This window comes from Oncorhynchus mykiss, chromosome 9 (genome assembly GCF_013265735.2).
Source record: "Oncorhynchus mykiss isolate Arlee chromosome 9, USDA_OmykA_1.1, whole genome shotgun sequence".
Taxonomy (NCBI): Eukaryota; Metazoa; Chordata; class Actinopteri; order Salmoniformes; family Salmonidae; genus Oncorhynchus; species Oncorhynchus mykiss.
This window is the reverse complement of record NC_048573.1, coordinates 5,303,311-5,326,889: the sequence shown is the minus strand read 5'-3', so window position 1 is coordinate 5,326,889 and position 23,579 is coordinate 5,303,311. Positions and strand designations below refer to the sequence as shown.

The 23,579-nt window shown below is 45.9% G+C and overlaps 1 protein-coding gene across 1 annotated transcript in view; it reads right to left on the bottom strand.

Annotated features, from left to right (window-relative positions):
- LOC110516497 (short transient receptor potential channel 5-like) overlaps nt 1–23,579 on the bottom strand; it is an 87,689-nt gene that overhangs the window by 37,207 nt on the left and 26,903 nt on the right. The window contains exons 4-6 of the mRNA XM_036989235.1: nt 18,208–18,387; nt 17,216–17,353; nt 16,796–16,999 (exon numbers count right to left, since the gene is read on the bottom strand). Of these exons, the coding sequence (XP_036845130.1) occupies nt 16,796–16,999; nt 17,216–17,353; nt 18,208–18,387 (522 nt within the window). The remainder of the gene's footprint in view (nt 1–16,795; nt 17,000–17,215; nt 17,354–18,207; nt 18,388–23,579) is intronic.

Sequence of the window (23,579 nt, the reverse complement as noted above, 5' to 3'; positions counted from 1 at the left end):
TGGGGTGCCAGGACAGAGGAGAGCTTGTGGTGGGAGGGCCGAGAGTCTGGAGGTGGGAGAACAGAGTTCTCGCGTTGGGGTGTAGGGTTTGAGCATAGCCTGAAGGTAGGGAGGGGCAGTTATTTTTGCTGCTACGTAGGTACAGCGAGTTGCAGTAGTCCAGACGGGAGAGAACAAGTTCCTGGATTAGGACCTGCTTCCTGTGTGGGGTAGTGTCGTACTTCCTGTGTGGGGTAGTGTCGTACTTCCTGTGTGGGCTAGTGTCGTACTTCCTGTGTGGGGTAGTGTCGTACTTCCTGTGTGGGCTAGTGTCGTACTTCCTGTGTGGGGTAGTGTCGTACTTCCTGTGTGGGGTAGTATTGTAGAACAAGAACCTGCAGGAGTGGGTCACTGCTTTGATGTTTGCAGAGAACGACAGGGTGTTGTTGTCCAGGGTCACGACAAGGTTCTTTGCACTCTGGGAGGGCGACACTGTGGAGTTGTCAACCGTGATGGAGAGGTCTCTCTCTCTCTCTCTTTTCAGAATCCCTCCTCTCACTCTTTCCATCTCTCACTTTCTGCAGTAATGCATTCTTTCTGAATGATATACCTTAATTTTCTAACCCAACGCTAATGCTACGCTAACTCAATACATTTACATTTTGGGGATTAGCAGGATAGTTAGACACTAATCCACTGATGTAAGGTCAGTTTTTACATTTCCATCCATATTAGATAAGACTAGGATTTGAAAGAGAATTGCTGATCCTAGATCTGTGCTTAGGAGGCAAACGTTTAACCTCTCTGCTCTGACCACTAATGCTAAACTACTGTGTGTGAAAGCGTGTGTCCTGAGGATGCATTTATTGTAGCTGGGGATTTTAACAAAGCTAACCTAAGAACAATACTTCCTAAATTCTATCAGCATATTGAATGCGTGACACGAGCTGGCAGCATTCTGGATCATTGCTACTCTAACGTCCGCGACGCATACAAAGCCTTCCCTGTCTTCAGCAAATCTGACCACGACTCCATTTTGTTGCTCCCAGCCTCTAAACAGAAACTAAAACAGGAAACACCAGTGCTCAGGTCTGTACAACGCTGGTCTGACCAATCGGATTCCACGCGTCAAGATTGCTTTGATCACGTGGACTGGGATATGTTCCGGATAGCCACAGACAATAACATTGATGTAAAATGCTGACTCGGTGAGCGAGTTTATTAGCAAGTGCATCGGAGATGTCGTACCCACTGTGACTATTAAATCCTCCACTAACCAGAAACCGTGGATTGATGGCAGCAGTCGGGCAAAACTAAAAGCACGAACCACCGCTTTTAATCATGGTGACCGGAAACATGACCGAATACAAGCAGTATAGTTATTCCCACCGTAAGGCAACCAAACAAGCAAAGTGTCAATATAGACACAAAGTAGAGTCGCAATTCAACGGCTCAAACACGAGACGTATGTGGCAGGGTCTACAGTCAATCACAGATTATAAAAACAAAACCAGCCCCGCCGCGGACACTGACGTCTTGCTCCCAGACAAATTAAACAACTTCTTTGCTCGCTTTGAGGACAATACAGTGCCACTGACACACCCCACTACCAAAGCCTGTGGGCTTCCCTTCTCTGTGGCCAAAATGAGAAAAACATTTAAACGTGTTAACCCTCGAAAATTCTGCCAGCCCAGACAGCATCCCTAGCCGCGTCCTCAGAGCATGCGCAGACCAGCTGGCTGATGTGTTTCCGGACATATTCAATCAATCCCAGTCTGTTGTCCCCACATGCTTCAAGATGGCCACCATTGTTCCTGTTCCCAAGAAAGCTAAGGTAACTGAACAAAATGACCCCATTGCACTCACTTCTGTTATCATGAAGTGCTTTGAGAGACTAGTCAAGGATCATATCACCTCCACCCTACCTGACACCCTAGACCCACTCCAAATTGCATACAGCCCCAATAGGTCCACTGACGATGCAATCTCAACCACACTGCACACTGCCCTGACCCATCTGGACAAGAGGAATACCTATGTAAGAATGCTGTTCATTGACTACAGCTCAGTATTTAACACCATAGTACCCCCCAATCGTCATTAAGCTAGGCACCCTGGGTCACAACCCCACCCTGTGCAACTGAGTCCTGGACTTTCTGACGGGCCGCCCCCAGGTGGTGAGTGTAGGTAACAACATCTCCACCCCGTAGATCCTCAACACTGGGGTCCCACACAGGTGTGTTCTCAGCCACCTCCTGTACTCCCTGTTCACCCATGACTGCGTGGCCATGCACTCCTCCAACTCAATCATCAAGTTTGCCGATGACACTGCAGTGGTAGGCTTGATTACCAACAACGACGAGACGGCCTACAGGGAGGAGGTGAGGGCCCTCGGTGTCAGGAAAATAACCTCTCACTCAACTTCAACAAAACGAAGGAGATGATCGTGGACTTCAGGAAACAGCAGAGGGAGCACCCCCCCCCCCCATCCACATCAACGGGACAGTAGTGGAGAAGGTGGAGAGTTTTAAGTTCCTCGGGTTACACATCATGGACAAACTGAAATGGTCCACCCACACAGAGCAACAGTGCCTCTTCAACCTCAGGAGGCTGAATACATTTGTCTTGTCTCTAAAACCCTCAAACTACTACAGATGTACAATCAAGAGCATCCTGTCGGGCTGTATCACCGCCTGGTACGGCAACTGCTCCGCCCACAACCGTAAGGTTCTCCAGAGGGTAGTGAGGTCTGCACAACGCATCACCGGGGGGAAACTACCTGCCCTCCAGGTCACCTACACCACCTGATGTCACAGGAAGGCCAAAACGATCATCAAGGACAACAACCACCCGAGCCACTGCCTGTTCACCCCACTATCATCCAGAAGGCGAGGTCAGTACACGTGCATCAAAGCAGGGACGGAGAGACTGAAAAAACAGCTTCTACCTCAAGGCCATCAGACTGTTAAACAGCCATCACTAACATAGAGTGGCTGCTGCCAACACACTCAAATCTCTGGCCACATTAATAAATGGACTTCACAAGTCACTTTAAATAATGCCACTTTATATAATGTTTACATACCCTACATTACTCATCTCATATGTATATACTGTACTCTATACCATCTACTGCATCTTGCCTATGCCGCACGGCCATCGCTCATCCATATATTTATATGTACATATTCTTATTCATTCCTTTACACTTGTGTATATAAGGTAGTTGTTGGGGAATTTGTTAGGTTACTTGTTAGATATTACTGCATGGTCGGAACTAGAAGCACAAGCATTTCGTTACACTCGCATTCACATCTGCTAACCATGTGACCAATAAATGAAATTTGATTTGATTTGATTACCGTACTACTTAGAGTGAAGCCGTGTACTGTATAGGGTCATTGTGCTATTGGAAGATTCTGGCCTGATGTGATGTAAATGCTAATATTTAATCTCTCCAAAAGGTATCTGATCCACTTAGAACTAAACAATGTGCATTTTTTTGACAGTATGACTTCATGATAGAAGTATTGTTGTGTTCACTAGTTTAGGTTCCTGTAGTTCTGCTGTCACTGTGGTTGAGTTTAGGTTCCTGTAGCTCTGCTGTCACTGTGGTTGAGTTTAGGTCCCTGTAGCTCTGCTGTCACTGTGGTTGAGTTTAGGTCCCTGTAGCTCTGGGCCCAAATCTCTGTAGTTCAGGAGAAAAACTTTTACTGACGATTTTCCTCAATTTCTTTCCTGTTCTCTATCACTAATCAGACTTCACCCTCTACAGCAACTCCAGTCCTTTAGTCCCCCAACAGCTCAACTACAGTCCTCTAGTCCCCCAACAGCCCAACTACAGTCCCCCAACAGCCCAACTCCAGTCCTCTAGTCCCCCAACAGCTCAACTACAGTCCTCCAGTCCCCCAACAGCCCAACTCCAGTCCTCTAGCCCCCCAAAACCCAACTCCAGTTCTCTAGTCCCCCAAAACACAACTCCAGTCCTCTAGTCCCCCAAAACACAACTCCAGTTCTCTAGTCCCCCAAAACACAACTCCAGTTCTCTAGTCCCCCAAAACACAACTCCAGTCCTCTAGTCCCCCAACAGCCCAACTCCAGTCCTCTAGTCCCCAACAGCCCAAATCCAGTCCTCTACTTCCCCAACAGCCCAACTCCAGTCCTCTAACAGCCCAACTCCAGTCCTCTAGTCCCCCAAAACCCAACTCCAGTCCTCTAACAGCCCAACTCCAGTCCTCTAGTCCCCCAAAACCCAACTCCAGTCCTCTAGTCCTCCAACAGCTCAACTCCAGTCCTCTAGTCTCCCAACAGCTCAACTCCAGTCCTCTAGTTCCATAACAGCCCAACTCCAGTTCTCTAGTCTCCCAACAGCCCAAATCCAGTTCTCTAGTCCCCCAACAGCCCAACTCCAGTCCCCCAACAGCCCAACTCCAATCCTCTAGTCTCCCAACATCCCAATTCCGGTCTTCCAGTCCCCCATGGGGTGGCGGGTAGGAGCATTGGACCAGTAACCAAAATGTTGCTGGATCGAATCCCCGAGCTGACAAGGTAAAACTCTGTCATTCTGCACCTGAGCAAGGCAGTTAACCCACTCTTCTTCGGGCACCGATGATGTGTATGTCGATCAAAACAGAAATATTTGTCACTATCTCTCTCTGCCGCTCTCTTTTATGCCCGTTTAATCATCTCTTATCTTTTATATTTCTCTAAATATGCTCTATTTTCAGCTCTGCCCCATCTCTCTCCCATCTCTCTGTCTTTCAATTCAATTCAATTTAAGGGCTTTATTCGCACGGGAAACATATGTTTACATTGCCTAAGCAAGTGAAGTATATAATAAACAAAAGTGAAATAAACAAAAATGAACAGTAAACATTACACTCACAAAAGTTTCAAAAGAACAAACACATTTCAAATATTATGTATACAGTGTTGTAGCGATGCACAAATAGTTAAATATTTTGAAGAGGGTGGGGCTTAAGCTGCATCCCTGTCTCACGCCACGGCCCTTTGGAAAGAAACGTGTGTTTTTTTTTTGCTCATTTTAACCGCACACTTGTTGTTTGTGTACACATTGATTTTTATAATGTCCTATGTTTTACCCCCATCACCACTTTCCATCAATTTGTATAGCAGACCCTCATCCTAAATTGAGTTGAAAGCTTTTTTGAAATCAACAAAGAATGAGAAGATTTCGCCTTTGTTTTTTTGTTGTCAGTTATAGGGTGTGCAGGGTGAATACGTGGTCTGTCGTACGGTAATTTGGTATAAAGCCAATTTGACATTTTATCAGTACAATGTTTTCGCTGAGGAAATGTACGAGTCTGTTGTTAATGATAATGCAGCTGATTTGCTGTTGACGCATATCTCACAGTAGTTATTGGGGTCTCCACTTTTTGTCTCCACTTCTGTGGGTTGGGGTGATTAGTCCTTGGTTCCACAAATTGGGGAAGATGCCAGAGCTGAGGATGATGTTTAAGAGTTTAAGTATAGCCAAATGGAATTTGAGGTCGGTATATTTTATCATTTAATTTAGGATACCATCAACACCACAGGCCTTTTTTGGTTTGGAGGGTTTTGGATTTTGTCCTGTAGTTCATTCAATGTAACTGGAGAATCCAGTGGGTTCTGATAGTCTCCCTCCCTCCCTCCCTCCCTCCCTCCCTCCCTCCCTCCCTCCCTCCCTCCCTCCCTCCCTCCCTCCCTCCCTCCTTCTCTTTCTGTTCTGCTGCAGAGGGAGAGAGTATCACAGCTCACTGTGTGTGTGCGTGTGTGTGTGTGTTTCTGTGGCTCTGTGTGTATGTCTATGTGTCTCTGTGTGTCTCTCTCTCTCTCTGTGTGTGTGTGTGTGTGTGTGTGTGTGTGTGTGTGTGTGTGTGTGTGTGTGTGTGTGTGTGTGTGTGTGTGTGTGTGTGTCTGTTTGTGTGTGTGTGTGTGTCCTCAGCCCCTGGCTAGTTTCCAGCTTCTTTCCTCAGCAAGAGAGAAAGAAAAATAGATGAAGCTGATGTCTGAAGTTTACATACACTTAGGTTGGAGTCATTAAAACTCATTTTTTCAACTACTCCACACATTTCTTGTTAACAAACTATAGTTTTGGCAAGTCGGTTAGGACATCTACTTTGTGCATGATACAAGTGATTTTTCCAACAATTGTTTACAGACAGATTATTTCACTTATAATTCACGGTATCACAATTTCAGTGGGTCAGAAGTTTACATACACTAAGTTGACTGTGCCTTCAAACAGCTTGGAGAATTCCAGAAAATGATGTCATGGCTTTAGAAGCTTCATTTGAGTCAATTGGAGGTGTACCTGTGGATGTATGTCAAGGCCTACCTTCAAACTCAGTGCCTCTTTGCTTGACATCATGGGAAAATCAAAAAGAAATCAGCCCTCAGACCTCAGAAAAAAAATTGTAGACCTCCAGAAGTCTGGTTCATCCTTGGTAGAAATTTCCAAACGCCTGAAGGTACCACGTTCATCTGAACAAACAATAGTTCGCAAGTATAAACACCATGGGACCACGCAGCCGTCATACTGCTCAGGAAGGAGACGCGTTCTGTCTCCTAGAGATGAACGTACTTTGGTGTGAAAAGTGCAAATCAATCTCAGAACAACAGCAAAGGACCTTGTGAAGATGCTGGAGGAAACAGGTACAAAAGTATCTATATCCACAGTAAAACGAGTCCTATATCGACATAACCTGAGCAAGGAAGAAGTCGCTGCTCCAAAATAGCCATAAAAAAGCCAGACTACAGTTTGCAACTGCACATGCGGACAAAGTTTGTACTTTTTGGAGAAATGTCCTCTGGTCTGATAAAACAAAAATATAACTATTTGGTCATAATGACCATCGTTATGTTTGGAGGAAAAAGGGGGAGGCTTTGCAAGCCGAAGAACACCATCCCAACCGTGAAGCACGGGGGTGGCAGCATCATGTTGTGGGGGTGCTTTGCTGCAGGAGGGACTGGTGCACTTCACAAAATAGATGGCATCATGAGGGTGGAAGATTATGTGGATTATTATGTGGGAGCAACATCTCAAGACATCAGTCAGGAAGTTAAAGGTTGGTCGCAAATGGGTCTATATATATAATATAATATAATATAATATAATAATTTTGCACGCCCAATTTTTCAGTTTTTGATTTGTTAAAAAAGTTTGAAATATCCAATAAATTTAGTTCCATAAATGTGTCCCACTTGTTGTTGATTCTTCACAAAAAAATACAGTTTTATATCTTTATGTTTGAAGTCTGAAATGTGGCAAAAGGTCGCAAAGTTCAAGGGGGCCGAATACTTTCGCAAGGCACTGTATATATATATATAGTGTTGCAACAATGTACAAATGGTTAAAGTACACAAGGGAAAATAAATAAGCATTAATATGTGTTGTATTTACAATGGTGTTTGTTCTTCACTGGTTGCCCTTTTCTTGTGGCAAGCATGAACTCTCTCCTCTCTTTTTTCTCATGAGTTCACAAGGTGTCAGCGTACTGGTACATTAGAATCCTGAGGCATTATAAGTGTGTGTGTGCATGTGTGTGTGTGTGTGTGTCCTGTGTACGTGTGTGCGTGTACATGCGTGCATCTTCAGTGCTTTACAGGAGGACACATTTAGTTAAACTAAAACTACAAACCAAACTCTAAACTCCTGCTTTCTCCTGAACTCTTCCCCTACTTCACCATCTCTCGCTGTTTCTCTCTCTCTCTCTCTCTCTCTGTGTTTCTCTCTCTCTGTCTCTCTCTCTCTGTCTCTCTCTCTCTGTTTCTCTCTCTCTGTATCTCTCTCTCTCTCTCTCTCTCTCTCTCTCTCTCTCTCTCTCTACCTCGCTCACTGTCTCTCTCTCTATGTCTCTCTCTCTCTCTCTCTCTCTCTCTCTACCTTGCTCACTGTCTCTCCGTCTCTCTCTCTCTCTCTCTCTCTACCTCGCTCACTGTCTCTCTGTCTCTCTCTCTCTCTCTCTACCTCGCTCACTGTCTCTCTCTCTGTCTCTCTCTCCGTCTCTCTCTCTCTCTCTCTCTACCTTGCTCACTGTCTCTCCGTCTCTCTCTCTCTACCTCGCTCACTGTCTCTCTCTCTATGTCTCTCTCTCTCTCTCTCTCTCTCTCTCTCTCTCTCTCTCTCTCTACCTTGCTCACTGTCTCTCCGTCTCTCTCTCTCTCTCTCTACCTCGCTCACTGTCTCTCTCTCTATGTCTCTCTCTCTCTACCTTGCTCACTGTCTCTCCGTCTCTCTCTCTCTCTACCTCGCTCACTGTCTCTCCGTCTCTCTCTCTCTCTACCTCGCTCACTGTCTCTCTCTTTCTCAATAATCCATCTCTTTTTGTCTCTTTCTTTCTATCTCTCCCTCTTACTTTATCTCTCTCTCCATCTCCCTCCATTGAGATAAAACGCTCTGCTGATTATAAAAGAGCTGAAGGACTTAAGAGTTGGATCGATTGTCTTGTCAAGGCCCAGGGGAGAGAGACGAGAGGGTAAAGGAGGGATGGAGAGATTCAGGGACAGAGAGATGGAGGAGTTGTAATATGGAGATAAGGGGATAAGGGGGATGTAGAAGGGAGAAGGTGGGGGGGACTGGGTTGATGAGGGGGAGAGTTGAGGGAGACAGCTATAGTGGGTGAGGAGGAGAGATAATGAGGAGGAGGGGAGAGGGAGGAGGATGAGGAGGGGAGAGGGAGGAGGATGAGGAGGGGAGAGAGAAGAAAGGTAAAGAGGTTTAAAAGCAGGTAGAACAAATGACAAGAGACAAGAGAGAAAAATAGAGACAGAGAACGATTTGTACCTCGTTACAACACTGTATATAGACAGGGGAGAGGGTGAGGGGAGAGGGTGAGGGGAGAGGGTGAGGGGAGAGGGGAGAGGGTGAGGAGGGGAGATGGTGAGGGGAGAGGGTGAGGGGAGATGGTGAGGGGAGAGGGTGAGGAGGAGAGATGGTGAGGGGAGAGGGTGAGGGGAGATGGTGAGGGGAGAGGGTGAGGAGGAGAGATGGTGAGGGGAGAGGGTGAGGAGGAGAGATGGTGAGGGGAGAGGGTGAGGGGAGAGGGTGAGGAGGGGAGAGGGTGAGGGGAGAGGGTGAGGAGGGGAGATGGTGAGGGGAGAGGGTGAGGGGAGAGGGTGAGGAGGGGAGATGGTGAGGGGAGATGGTGAGGGGAGAGGGTGAGACATTTGATGTTTGAAATGTCTTTCTTCTTTTCAATTGTAATGTTTACTGTTAATTTCAATTGTTAATTTCATTTTTGTTTATTACCTACTTCACTTGCTTTGGCAATATTAAAATATGTTTCCCATGCCAATAAATTGAAATTGAATTGAGAGACAGAGAGACGAGAGCAGAGAGAGAGAAAATGCATGCAGAGCAGAATTAGGCCGATACCCGCTAGTTATCAAAATCCAGAAAAGAGCCGTTAAATTCTACAACCACCTAAAAGGAAGCGATTCTCAAACCTTCCATAACAAAGCCATCACCTACAGAGAGATGAACCCGGAGAAGAGTCCCCTAAGCAAGCTGGTCCTGGAGCCCCAGGACAGCAACACAATTAGACCCAACCAAATAATGAGAAAACAAAAAGATAATTACTTGACACATTGGAAAGAATTTACAAAAAAACAGAGCAAACTAGAATGCTATTTGGCCCTAAACAGAGAGTACACAGCGGCAGAATACCTGACCACTGTGACTGACCCAAAATTAAGGAAAGCTTTGACTATGTACAGACTCAGTGTGCATAGCCTTGCTATTGAGAAAGGCCGCCGTAGGCAGACATGGCTCTCAAGAGGAGACAGGCTATGTGCTCACTGCCCACAAAATGAGGTGGAAACTGAGCTGCACTTCCTAACCTCCTGCCCAATGTATGACCATATTAGAGAGACATATTTCCCTCAGATTACACAGATCCACAAAGAATTCGAAAACAAATCCAATTTTGATAAACTCCCATATCTACTGGGTGAAATTCCACAGTGTGCCATCACAGCAGCAAGATTTGTGACCTGTTGCCACGAGAAAAGGGCAGCCCCTTGAATTGAATTGAATTGAAATGAGAGAAGAGAAAGAGAGAAGCGAGAGACATGAAGAGACAGAGAGAGAGGAGAGAGAGACAGAAAGAGACAGAGAGAGAGAGAGAGACAGAGAGAGAGAGGAGAGAGGAGAGAGAGACAGAGAGAGAGAGGAGAGAGGAGAGAGAGAGACAGAAAGAGACAGAGAGAGAGACAGAGAGAGAGACAGAGAAAGAGAGAAGAGAGAGGAAGAAAGACAAAGATAGCCGCGGGAGAGAGATGTATAACATGAGAAATAACAGAGCAGGTACTGGAAGTGACAGCTGGATGGAGGGAGGGACAGGGGAGAGAGAAAGAGAGAGAGAAGGAGTGTAGATGACTATTATATAAGTGTACTACCGTACAGATGACGTCACTAGCCACCTGACCCAGACAGACAGACACACAGACACACAGTGTCTGATTAGGATGTTAATGTGGCGTCTGTGTGTTTGTAAACATCTGCCCAGTGTTCCTTCCTGTTTCTCCTCCAACCAGATGTTAGTTAATCATTTTCTCTCTCTCTCTCTCTCTCTCTCTCTCTCTCTCTCTCTCTCTCTCTCTCTGTCTCTCTCTCTCTTTCTCAGCTGTGCTTTGGCAAAGTGGGTGGGGTTATATCCTTCCTGTTTCTCCCTGTCCGGGGGTGTCATCGGATGGGGCCACAGTGTCTCCTGACCCCTCCTGTCTCAGCCTCCAGTATTAATGCTGCAGTAGTTTATGTGTCAGGGGGGTTAGGATCAGTTTGTTATATCTGGAGTACTTCTCCTGTCCTATCCGGTGTCCTGTGTGAATTTAAGTATGTTCTCTCTAATTCTCTCATTCTCTCTTTCTTTCTCTCTCTCGGAGGACCTGAGCCCTAGGACCATGCCTCAGGACTACCTGGCATGATGACTCCTTGCTGTCCCCGGTCCACCTGGCCGTGCTTCTGCTCCAGTTTCAACTGTTCTGCCTGTGATTATTATTATTTGACCATGCTGGTAATTTATGAACATTTGAACATCTTGGCCATGTTCTGTTATAATCTCCACCCGGCACAGCCAGAAGAGGACTGGCCACCCCTCAGAGCCTGGTTCCTCTCTAGGTTTCTTCTTAGGGTTTGGCCTTTCTAGGTAGTTTTTCCTAGCCACCGTGCTTCAACAGGAGAAAGAGCATGAAAAGAACAGAGCACTAGAGGAGAGGATCAGACTGCTGGAGGAGAGGTTGATGGGGATGGAGGAGAGGTTGAGGGGATGGAGGAGAGGGTGAGGGGGATGGCGTGTGACAGAGAACAACCCACTAGAGAGGTGGCCACCCCCACAGAGAAGCCAGCAGAACAGCCCACCTCAGCACCCGACAAAAGTATTGACACCACAGCAGAACAGTCCACACCAGACCCTGACCATAGAGTCCACACCACAGCAGAACAGACCACACCAGACCCTGACCATAGAGTCGACATCACAGCAGAACAGACCACACCAGACCCTGACCATAGAGTCGACATCACAGCAGAACAGACCACACCAGACCCTGACCATAGAGTCGACATCACAGCAGAACAGACCACACCAGACCCTGACCATAGAGTCGACATCACAGCAGAAGAGACAAATGAAGAGCCCAGGGGCTTTCACCCCCTCTGAGCATCCCCCTGTCAGCCACTCTGATAGGCCATCTGACAACCACCCCAAACCCACTGAGGACATACACAAGACACAGATTGTTCTCCTTATGGACTCAAATGGGAAATATATACAAGAAAAAAAACTTTTTCCCAAACACAGTGTGTCTAAACTCTGGTGTCCAAACACCCAGCGCGCCCTAGACTTTCTGTCTGAGGATGAACTAGGTTCACCTAGGTACATAATAATACACCCAGCACACTCTAGACCTTCTGTCTGAGGACCAACTAGGTTCACCTAGCCACATAATAATACACACAGGCACAAACGACCTGAGAGCACAGCAGGAAAGGGTGGCCACAGCACTGAATGAAGTGATTGAAAAGGCTTCTTCTACTTTCCCCAACGCACAAGTGGTTATCTCCACCCTGCTACCACGAAAAGACTTCCATCCTGCTACCATACAGCGGGTAAATGCAGGTATTTCCCGTGACTGTGCCTCAAAACCAAATGTTTTCCTGGCCCACCACTCCACCCTGGACTTGAACAGCCTCTATGACCAGGTCCACCTCTACAAGGCAGCAGTGCCCACCTTTCATACTTTAATGAAGACAGCTTCTCCATCCTGGAGGGGGAAATCAATCATTTCCAGGCCCAGGGACATGTACTAGACTGTACCGATCTAAATGCCAGAACCTGACAAGAACATGACACCCTCAGCACACAGGGGGACAAACACCTGCCTGCAGGTGACAGCATTCCCTCCCACATATGCCCCCCTAGGCACAACTATGACAACATAACCAACAAAAACGGGTCACAACTCCTGCAGCTCTTTCGCACGCTGGGTATGTACATAGTCAACGGTAGGCTTCGAGGGGACTCCTATGGTAGGTACACCTATAGCTCATCTCTTGGCAGTAGTACTGTAGACTACTTTATCACTGACCTCAACCCAGAGTCTCTCAGAGCGTTCACAGTCAGCCCACTGACACCCCTATCAGACCACAGCAAAATCACAGTCTCCTTGAACAGAGCAAAACTCAATCATGAGGCATCAAAGCCAAAGGAACTGAGTAACATTAAGAAATGTTAGATCTCAAATAGAAAACCGAAGAGAATTAACAACAATGACAAATGGTTTGATGAAGAATGCAAAAAATCTAAGAAAGAAATTGAGAAACCTGTCCAACCAGAAAGCAGCACAATTAGACCCAACCAAATCATGAGAAAACAAAAAGATAATTGCTTGACACATTGTAAAGAATTAACAAAAAAACAGAGCAAACTAGAATGCTATTTGGCCCTAAACAGAGAGTACACAGCGGCAGAATACCTGACCACTGTGACTGACCCAAAATTAAGGAAAGCTTTGACTATGTACAGACTCAGTGAGCATAGCCTTGCTATGGAGAAAGGCCGTCGTAGGCAGACATGGCTCTCAAGAGAAGACAGGCTATGTGCTCACTGCCCACAAAATGAGCTGGAAACTGAGCTGCACTTCCTAACCTCCTGTCCAATGTATGACCATATTAGAGACACATATTTCCCTCAAATTACACAGATCCACAACGAATGCAAAAACAAACCCAATTTTGATAAACTCCCATTTCTACTGGGTGAAATTCCACAGTGTGCCATCACAGCAGCAAGATTTGTGACCTGTTGCCACAAGAAAAGGGCAACCAGTGAAGAACACACACCATTGTAAATACAACCCATGTTTATGCTTATTTATTTTTCCTTGTGTACCCTTAACCATTTGTACATTGTTACAACACTGTATATTATAAATACGTAATATGACATTTGTAATGTCTTTATTGTTTTGAAACTTCTGTATGTGTAATGTTTACTGTTAATTTTTATTGTTTATTTCACTTTTGTATATTATCTATCTCACTTGCTTTGGCAATGTTAACACATGTTTCCCATGCCAATAAAGCCCCTTGAATTGAATTGAATTTAATTGAGAAAGAGGGAGAGAGAGAGCGACAGAGAGAGGATCTTAGGAGCAAACGGATGTTACCTAAAGGATCCTCTCCACTCAACACTCAACCCCCCATCTAACATCCATCAACTCCTAAACCTTTAATCCCTCTCTTTCTCCTTCCTTTAATAATCCCTCCACCTGACTCCTGTCACATTCTTTCCATCTCAGTGTTCTCACCTCAGAACATTGCAGACAGTCCCTTCGTTCCTTCTCTCTCTCTCTCTCTCTCTCTCTCTCTCTCTCTCTCTCTCTCTCTCTCTCTGTGTCTCAGCGTGTGTCTCTCTCTCTCTCTCTCTCTCTGTCTCTCTCTCTTTCTCTGTCTCTCTCTCTCTCTCTCTGTCTCTCTCTCTCTCTCTCTCTCTCTCTCTCTCTCTGTGTCTCTGTGTCTGTGTGTGTGTGTCTGTCTCTCTCTCTGTGTCTCTGTGTGTGTCTCTCTCTCTCTGTCTCTCTCTCTCTCTGTGTCTCTGTGTCTCTGTGTGTGTGTGTCTCTGTCTCTCTCTCTCTGTCTCTCTCTCTCTCTGTGTCTCTGTGTCTCTGTGTGTGTGTGTCTCTGTCTCTCTCTCTCAATTCAATGCAAAGGGCTTTATGAGTACATTACCAAAGTAAGTGCCCCCATGAGCCTCCATCTTGAAGAAGTGGCACGTTATGTATACTGTTTGATAGTTGCGCAAGACTAGAAAGCATGCTTGAGTTTGTTGTCTTCCTGTATTGAACACAGATAGTCCCGTCTTCAGTTTGATCGATTATTAAAAATAACTAAAGTTGTATTACAAAAGTAGTTTGAAATGTTTTGGCAAAGTTTACAGGTAACTTTTGAGATAGTTTGTAGTCTTGTTGCGCAAATTGGAAGCTATGTTTTTCTGGATCAAACACGCCAAATAAATTGACAGTTTGGATATATATGGATGGAATTAATCGAACAAAAGGACCATTTGTGATGTTTATGGGACATATTGGAGTGCCAACAGAAGAAGCTCGTCAAAGGTAAGGCATGATTTATATTTAATTTATTTTCATATTTTATTTCTACATTTTGCGTAGCGCAGAGTTGAAATATGCTACGCTCTCTTTGTTTACTGTTGTGCTGTCATCAGATAAAAGCATCTTATGCTTTCGCCGAAAAAGTATTTTAGAAATCTGACATGTTGGCACAACGAGTGGCTTTAATTTGGTATCTTTGATTTGATGAAAATGTTAATTTTTATAGTATTTTATTTATGTTTTGTGCTCTGCATTTTCATTGGCCGAGAAGCCTGTTACGCAAATGCAGTAAACCAAGGTAAGTTGCTAGTTAGCGTTGCATTTTCACTGGCTATTGGCCAAGTGGGACGTAAGAGTCCCTTCTATCCCAGAGAGGTTAACTAGTCCAACGCTCTAACCTTACGTTGCACTCCACGAGAAGCCTGTTACGCAAATGCAGTAAACCAAGGTAAGTTGCTAGTTAGCATTGCATTTTCCCTGGCTATTGGCCAAGTGGGACGTAAGAGTCCCTTCTATCCCAGAGCTAGTCCAACGCTCTAACCTTACGTTGCACTCCACGAGAAGCCTGTTACGCAAATGCAGTAAACCAAGGTAAGTTGCTAGCCAGCATTAAACGTATCTTATAAAAAACAATCAATTCATTCATAATCACTAGTCAACTACACAGGGTGGATGATATTACTAGTTTATCTAGCGTGTCCTGCGTTGCATATAATCGATGCGGTGCGCATTCGCGAAAAAAGGACTGTCGTTGCTCCAACGTGTACCGAACCATAAACATCAATGCCTTTCTTAAAATCAATACACAATTATATATTTTTAAACCTGCATATTTAGTTAATATTGCCTGCTAACATGAATTTATTTTAACTAGGGAAATTGTGTCACTTCTCTTGCAACAGAGTCAGGGTATATGCAGCAGTTTGGGCCGCCTGGCTCGTTGCGAACTGTGTGAAGACTATTTCTTCCTAACAAAGACAGCCAACTTCGCCAAACGGGGGATGATTTAACAAAAGAGCATTTGCGAAAAAGCACAATCGTTGCACGACTGTACCTAAACATAAACGTCAATGCATTTCTTAAAATCAATACACAGAAGTATATATTTTTAAATCTGCATATTTAGCTAAAAGAAATCCAGGTTAGCAGGCAATATTAACCAGGTGAAATTGTGTCATTTCTCCTGCGTTCATTGCACATAGAGTGACTTCCAGCCTATCAACTCCCGAGAATTGGCTGGTGTAACCGATGTCAAATGGCTCGCTAGTTAGCGGGGTGCGCGCTAATAGCATTTAAAATGGTGACGTCACTTGCTCTGAGACATGGAGTAGTTGTTCCCCTTGCTCTGCAAGGGCCGTGGCTTTTGTGTAGCGATGGGTAACGATGCTTCAAGGGTGGCTGTTGTCGATGTGTTCCTGGTTCGAGCCCAGGTAGGGGCGAGGAGAGGGACGGAAGCTATACTCTTACAATAGTCAAAGATATATGAAATACAAATGGTATAGAGAGAAATAGTCCTATATTCCTATAATAACTACAACCTAAAACTTCTTACCTGGGAATATTGAAGACTCATGTTAAAAGGAACCACCAGCTTTCATATGTTCTCATGTTCTGAGCAAGGAACTGAAACGTTAGCTTTCTTACATAGCACATATTGCACTTTTACTTTCTTCTCCAACACTTTGTTTTTGCAGTATTTAAAACAAATTGAACATGTTTCATTATTTATTTGAGGCTAAATTGATTTTATTTGATGTATTATATTAAGTTAAAATAAGTGTTCATTCAGTATTGTTGTAATTGTCATTATTACACATACATTTTAAAAAATTGGCCGATTAATCGGTATCGGCTTTTTTTTTGGTCCTTCAATAATCAGTATCGGTATCGGCGTTGAAAAATCATAATCGGTCGACCTCTAGTCTGTACATAGTCAAAGCTTTCCTTAAGCTTGGGTCAGTCACAGTGGTCAGGTATTCTGTTATTCCAGATTATGATTCCTCACTCAAAACTTTCTCCAGCATGGCGACAGTACCACTAAACCAGGGTTAAACATACAGTAGTTAGTGTCTCCTACCACTAAACCAGGGTTAAACATACAGTAGTTAGTGTCTCCTACCACTAAACCAGGGTTAAACATACAGTAGTTAATGTCTCCTACCACTAAACCAGGGTTAAACATACAGTAGTTAGTGTCTCCTACCTCTTTGTGTTGGTACTTGATGGCCAGTTTGAGTTTGGCCAGGTCGTGGCTGGTCTCTCTGGAGTCCAGTTCTTCACTGTCATCTCTGTGGTTCAGTATAGTCTCCAGTTCTCTGCTGCTCCTAGCCTGGTCCAACAGGTCTTTAGCAAACAGCTTACACTGCTGAGACAGCTCCTCATACTCCTGACGAAACTCATTCTCCACCTTGGACGAGGATTAAACAGGTTATTAACCTTTATAACAGTTTATAAACATGTTATGAACACTACGCTGCTGAGACAGTTATAACAGGTTAAACACTCTATTAAGATCTTATAATGCCTTTATGAAGGTTTTAAATGAATATTATGAAGTAACACAGTGGTTGTAACCACTTATAAAGGCTCTATAACCCTGTTTTAAACTGCTGGGGAAACAGACCTTGCTGAGCTCTTTGAGTTCCCAGCCCAGTCTAAAGGCCGTGAGGATGGGGTCTTCACTGGAGAGAGAGATGAGCGAGGGAGAGGCCAGCGCCTTATAGACGTTCAGACGAGACCTGGAGTGACGTAGGCTGTCCACCTACAGGGAGGAGACAGAGAGGAGAGGAGAGGATGAGAGAGGGAGAGGCCAGCGCCTTATAGATATTCAGACGAGACCTGGAGTGACGAAGGCTGTCCACCTACAGGGAGGAGACAGAGAGGAGAGGAGAGGAGAGGATGAGAGAGGGAGATGTTCAGACAAGACCTGGAGTGACAAAGGCTGTCCACCTACAGGGAGGAGACAGAGAGGAGAGGAGAGGATGAGAGAGGGAGATGTTCAGACGAGACCTGGAGTGACAAAGGCTGTCCACCTACAGGGAGGAGACAGAGAGGAGAGGAGAGGATGAGAGAGGGAGATGTTCAGACGAGACCTGGAGTGACAAAGGCTGTCCACCTACAGGGAAGAGACAGAGAGGAGAGGATGAGCGAGGGAGAGGCCAGCGCCTTATTGACGTTCAGACGAGACCTGGAGTGACGAAGGCTGTCCACCTACAGGGAAGAGACAGAGAGGAGAGGATGAGCGAGGGAGAGGCCAGCGCCTTATTGACGTTCAGACGAGACCTGGAGTGACGAAGGCTGTCCACCTACAGGGAAGAGACAGAGAGGAGAGGATGAGCGAGGGAGAGGCCAGCGCCTTATAGACGTTCAGACGAGACCTGGAGTGACGAAGGCTGTCCACCTACAGGGAGGAGACAGAGAGGAGAGGATGATGGTTCTGCTATGTTAGGTAGTTGGTTAGTTAGTTAGTTAGTTAGTTAGTTAGTTAGTTAGTTAGTTATAGGTACATGTATGTGTTAATACCCTGAAACTTCAAAGGAAACTTGACTTTCTTCATGTGTTTTGCTGGATGCATTTCGGGTACAGAAAGGACAACAGATCGCGAGAGAAGCTCACCTCAGAACTAGAAACACACTGGACACAGTCACATCGTATCTGGTGAGGTCTGGGGATGGCCACTTTCCTCTGTACCAGTAGTTTAATGATCTCATAGTTGTTGGTGTGCGCTGCCAGGATGACTGGAGTTATGTCTGGAGTAAACTCTGAGAACTGACTGTCCATCATCAGAGAGGGGACCTGGAGAGGTAATGAACAGTAAGAAACTAGTTATTAACAGTCTATAACCAGCTTATAAACCCATTATGACAGGAAGGATGTCAGTGGTAAAACTCTGAGAACGGACTGTGGTAGAAAGGGCAAAAGTGGTTAAAATGAGTTTCGTTCTCTATTTCTTTGAGGTCACAAATATTACAGTGTTTCCTCGTCCATTTCACTGCGATACTGACCTGTTTCAATACGCAGAGACAATATCCCTGATCTGACTTGTTTCAATATGCACAGACAATATAACTGATCTGACCTGTTTCAATACGCATAGACAATATCCCTGATTTGACCTGTTTCAATACGCAGAGACAATATCCCTGATCTGACTTGTTTCAATACGCATAGACAATATCCCTGATTTGACCTGTTTCAATACGCAGAGACAATATCCCTGATCTGACCTGTTTCAGCACGCAGAGACAATATCCCTGATCTGACCTGTTTCAATACGCAGAGACAATATCCCTGATCTGACCTGTTTCAATACGCAGAGACAATATCCCTGATCTGACCTGTTTCAACACGCAGAAACAATATCCCTGATCTGACCTGTTTCAATATGCACAGACAATATACCTGATCTGACCTGTTTCAATACGCAGAGACAATATCCCTGATCTGACCTGTTTCAATACGCAGAGACAATATCCCTGATCTGACCTGTTTCAGCACGCAGAGACAATATCCCTGATCTGACCTGTTTCAATACGCAGAGACAATATCCCTGATCTGACCTGTTTCAGCACGCAGAGACAATATCCCTGATCTGACCTGTTTCAGCACGCAGAGACAATATCCCTGATCTGACCTGTTTCAATACGCAGAGACAATATCCCTGATCTGACCTGTTTCAATATGCACAGACAATATACCTGATCTGACCTGTTTCAATACGCAGAGACAATATCCCTGATCTGACCTGTTTCAATACGCAGAGACAATATCCCTGATCTGACCTGTTTCAGCACGCAGAGACAATATCCCTGATCTGACCTGTTTCAATACGCAGAGACAATATCCCTGATCTGACCTGTTTCAGCACGCAGAGACAATATCCCTGATCTGACCTGTTTCAATACGCAGAGACAATATCCCTGATCTGACCTGTTTCAGCACGCAGAGACAATATCCCTGATCTGACCTGTTTCAATACGCAGAGACAATATCCCTGATCTGACCTGTTTCAATACGCAGAGACAATATCCCTGATCTGACCTGTGTACGTAGCCATCTCTTGTTTTTAGGTAGGTCATACATAATATTTCTCTCACACACCAATTCACCCTGAATCAAACAAAATGTTCTCCGTTTGGGTTTATGATTAATCTCATCCACCCATTTTCTTTTCACATTGAATCAACAGTTGTTTTTTAAAATCATATCTATGTCTCCCTTCATTTGTTTTTTCCGTACAGATGTTCAACGTTGTCTCGTAGATGTTGATGTGTGGAATTTCCTGAGGAAATCTTCTTCAGACCACACGTATCTCGATGGACACCGAGAGGGGCACAGGTTGAGTTCAGACCACGCGTACCACGATGGACACCGAGAGGGGCACAGGTTGAGTTCAGACCACGCGTACCTCGATGGACACCGAGAGGGGCACAGGTTGAGTTCAGACCAAGCGTACCTCGATGGACACCGAGAGGGGTACAGGTTGAGTTCAGACCACGCGTACCTCGATGGACACCGAGAGGGGCACAGGTTGAGTTCAGACCACGCGTACCTCGATGGACACCGAGAGGGGCACAGGTTGAGTTCAGACCACGCGTACCTCGATGGACACCGAGAGGGGCACAGGTTGAGTTCAGACCACGCGTACCTCGATGGACACCGAGAGGGTCACAGGTTGAGTTTAGAGCACGCGTACCTCGATGGACACCGAGAGGGGCACAGGTTGAGTTCAGACCACGCGTACCTCGATGGACACCGAGAGGGGTACAGGTTGAGTTCAGACCACGCGTACCTCGATGGACACCGAGAGGGGCACAGGTTGAGTTCAGACCACGCGTACCTCGATGGACACCGAGAGGGGCACAGGTTGAGTTCAGACCACGCGTACCTCGATGGACACCGAGAGGGGCACAGGTTGAGTTCAGACCACGCGTACCTCGATGGACACTGAGAGGGTCACAGATTGAGTTTAGAGCACGCGTACCTCGATGGACACCGAGAGGGGCACAGGTTGAGTTCAGACCACGCGTACCTCGATGGACACCGAGAGGGGCACAGGTTGAGTTCAGACCACGCGTACCTCGATGGACACAGAGAGGGGCACAGGTTGAGTTTAGACCACGCGTACCACGATGGACACCGAGAGGGGGCACAGGTTGAGTTAGAGCACAGAAACCTCAGTTTAAGCTAAGGTTGTAATGGTTGTTGAATTCCTAACCATACCACGTGGAGCATTGGCTACACGGTTGGAAATGGTTAAACTCTGAGATGATCGATCCCGACAGAATAAGAGCAAATCTTAGACATTAATTACTAGTCTGCAGCTAGAAATTATGTGAACCTGGGATGTGACGACCGACAACCGCCGAAACACCTATTCTATGAGAACATTTCTGAATGGTACTCTGAAGTATCTATTCTAACCACAAAATACTTGATCTTCAGGGAAGCAGAGAGAGAGAGACGATGATGAACTGACTCTCCAACAGAAGAACTGACTCTCCAACAGAGATCACGACGATTCCAACAGAGATCACGACGACACACCGGGGCGTAAATATATATTGATTGCAATTATTCCCGAATGAGTGAGAGGTTCATGTGCAAAGGATTAGCATTTTGTTTAATATCAACTGTGTAGTGACTCTTTCTGTTCTTTCCCGCCCTTCTCAGTCCACACCCACTTCCCTTTGTCCACCAAGCCGTCATATCGGCTTAGCCCACTAGGTTTGGAATGAGACTGACGTGAGGTAAAGAATAATTCATTAATTAGAAGACTAATTGATCAGATATATATTTTTTAATTATTCAACAAGCAGGATGCTTCAGACACCCGACAAGGCCGAAATCCCAGTTATAGACAAGAGAAAGAGACGCAGGTACAGAGGACACAGAGCCGGGAGCCTCGTAGTGATAAACAGAAGACGAGTGGGAAAGCTGCCATTACCGTCAATATTACTCGCCAACGTGCAATCATTGGACAATAAACTAGACGAGGTATCTGATAAATTTACGCCCCGGTGTGTCGTCGAATATCCTACCAACGGGACATCAAAAAACTGTAATATCCTATGTTTCATCGTGTTTCACCGAATCGTGATGACATGGATATTCAGCTGGCGGGATATACGTTCTACCGGCAGGTTAGAACAGCATGAGGGAGGGAGGGGCGGTCTGTGCATATTTGTAAACAACAGCTGGTGCACGAAATCTAAGGAAGCCACTATATTTCGTTCGACTGAAGTAGAGTCTCTCATGATAAGCTATAGACCACACTATTTGTCAAGAGAGTTTTCATCTATATTTTATGTGGCTGTTTATTTACCAGCACATACAGATGCTGGCTCTAAGACCCCACTCAGTCAGCTATAAAGAAATAAGAATCCCAATGAACTTTAATGCAGGGAAACTTAAATCAGTTTTACCTCATTTCTATCAGCATGTTAAATGTGCAACCAGAGGGGAAACAAAGTCTAGACCACCTTTGCTCCACACACAGAGAAGCATGCAAAGCTCTCCCCCGCCCTCCATTTGGCAAATCTGACCATAATTCTATCCTCCTGATTCCTGCTTACAATCAAACATTAAAGCAGGAAGCAAAAGTGACTCGGTCAATAAAATGTTTGTCATATCAAGCAGATGCTAAACTACAGGACTGTACACCACATCAGTCACTGCCTTTATCAATAAGTGCATCGAGGACATCGTCAACCACAATGACAGTACGTACGTACCCCAACCAGAAGCCATGGATTACAGGCAACATTCACACTGAGTTAAAGGGTAGAGATGCTGCTTTTCAAGGTGTGGGACTTTAACCTGGAAGCTCAAACAGGAAACCATCAAACAGGAAAAGTGCCAATACAATCGTACTACACCGTCTCCGACACTCGTCAGATGTGGCAGGGCCTGCAAACTATTACAGACTACAAAGGGAAGCACAGCCGCAAGCTTCCCAGTGACACCTGGGGGTTTAAGGTTTGGGATAGGGTTGAAATAGAATGAGTAAGAGGAGGACAGGAGGAGAAAGAGGAGGCTGGGGGGAGAAAGAGGAGGACAGGAGGAGAAAGAGGAGGACAGGAGGAGAAAGAGGAGGACGGGGGGAGAAAGAGGAGGACAGGAGGAGAAAGAGGAGGACGGGGGATAAAGAGGAGGACAGGAGGAGAAAGAGGAGGACAGGAGGAGAAAGAGGAGGACAGGAGGAGAAAGAGGAGGACAGGAGCAGAAAGAGGAGGACAGGAGGAGAAAGAGGAGGATGGGAGGAGAAAGAGGAGGAGAAAGAGGAGGACGGGAGGAGAAAGAGGAGGACAGGAGCAGAAAGAGGAGGACAGGAGGAGAAAGAGGAGGATGGGAGGAGAAAGAGGAGGAGAAAGAGGAGGACGGGAGGAGAAAGAGGAGGAGAAGGAGGAGGACAGGAGGAGAAAGAGGAGGACAGGAGGAGAAAGAGGAGGATGTGGGGAGAAAGAGGAGGGTGGGGGGATAAAGAGGAGGAGAAAGAGGAGGACAGGAGGAGAAAGAGGAGGACAGGAGGAGAAAGAGGATGGCAGGAGGAGAAAGAGGAGGACGGGGGGAGAAAGAGGAGGACAGGAGGAGAAAGAGGAGGACTGGAGGAGAAGGAGGAGGACAGGGGGAGAAAGAGGAGGACAGGAGGAGAAAGAGGAGGATGGGAGGAGAAAGAGGAGGAGAAAGAGGAGGACGGGAGGAGAAAGAGGAGGAGAAGGAGGAGGACAGGAGGAGAAAGAGGAGGACAGGAGGAGAAAGAGGAGGATGTGGGGAGAAAGAGGAGGGTGGGGGGATAAAGAGGAGGAGAAAGAGGAGGACAGGAGGAGAAAGAGGAGGACAGGAGGAGAAAGAGGATGGCAGGAGGAGAAAGAGGAGGACGGGGGGAGAAAGAGGAGGACAGGAGGAGAAAGAGGAGGACTGGAGGAGAAGGAGGAGGACAGGGGGAGAAAGAGGAGGACAGGAGGAGAAAGAGGAGGATGGGAGGA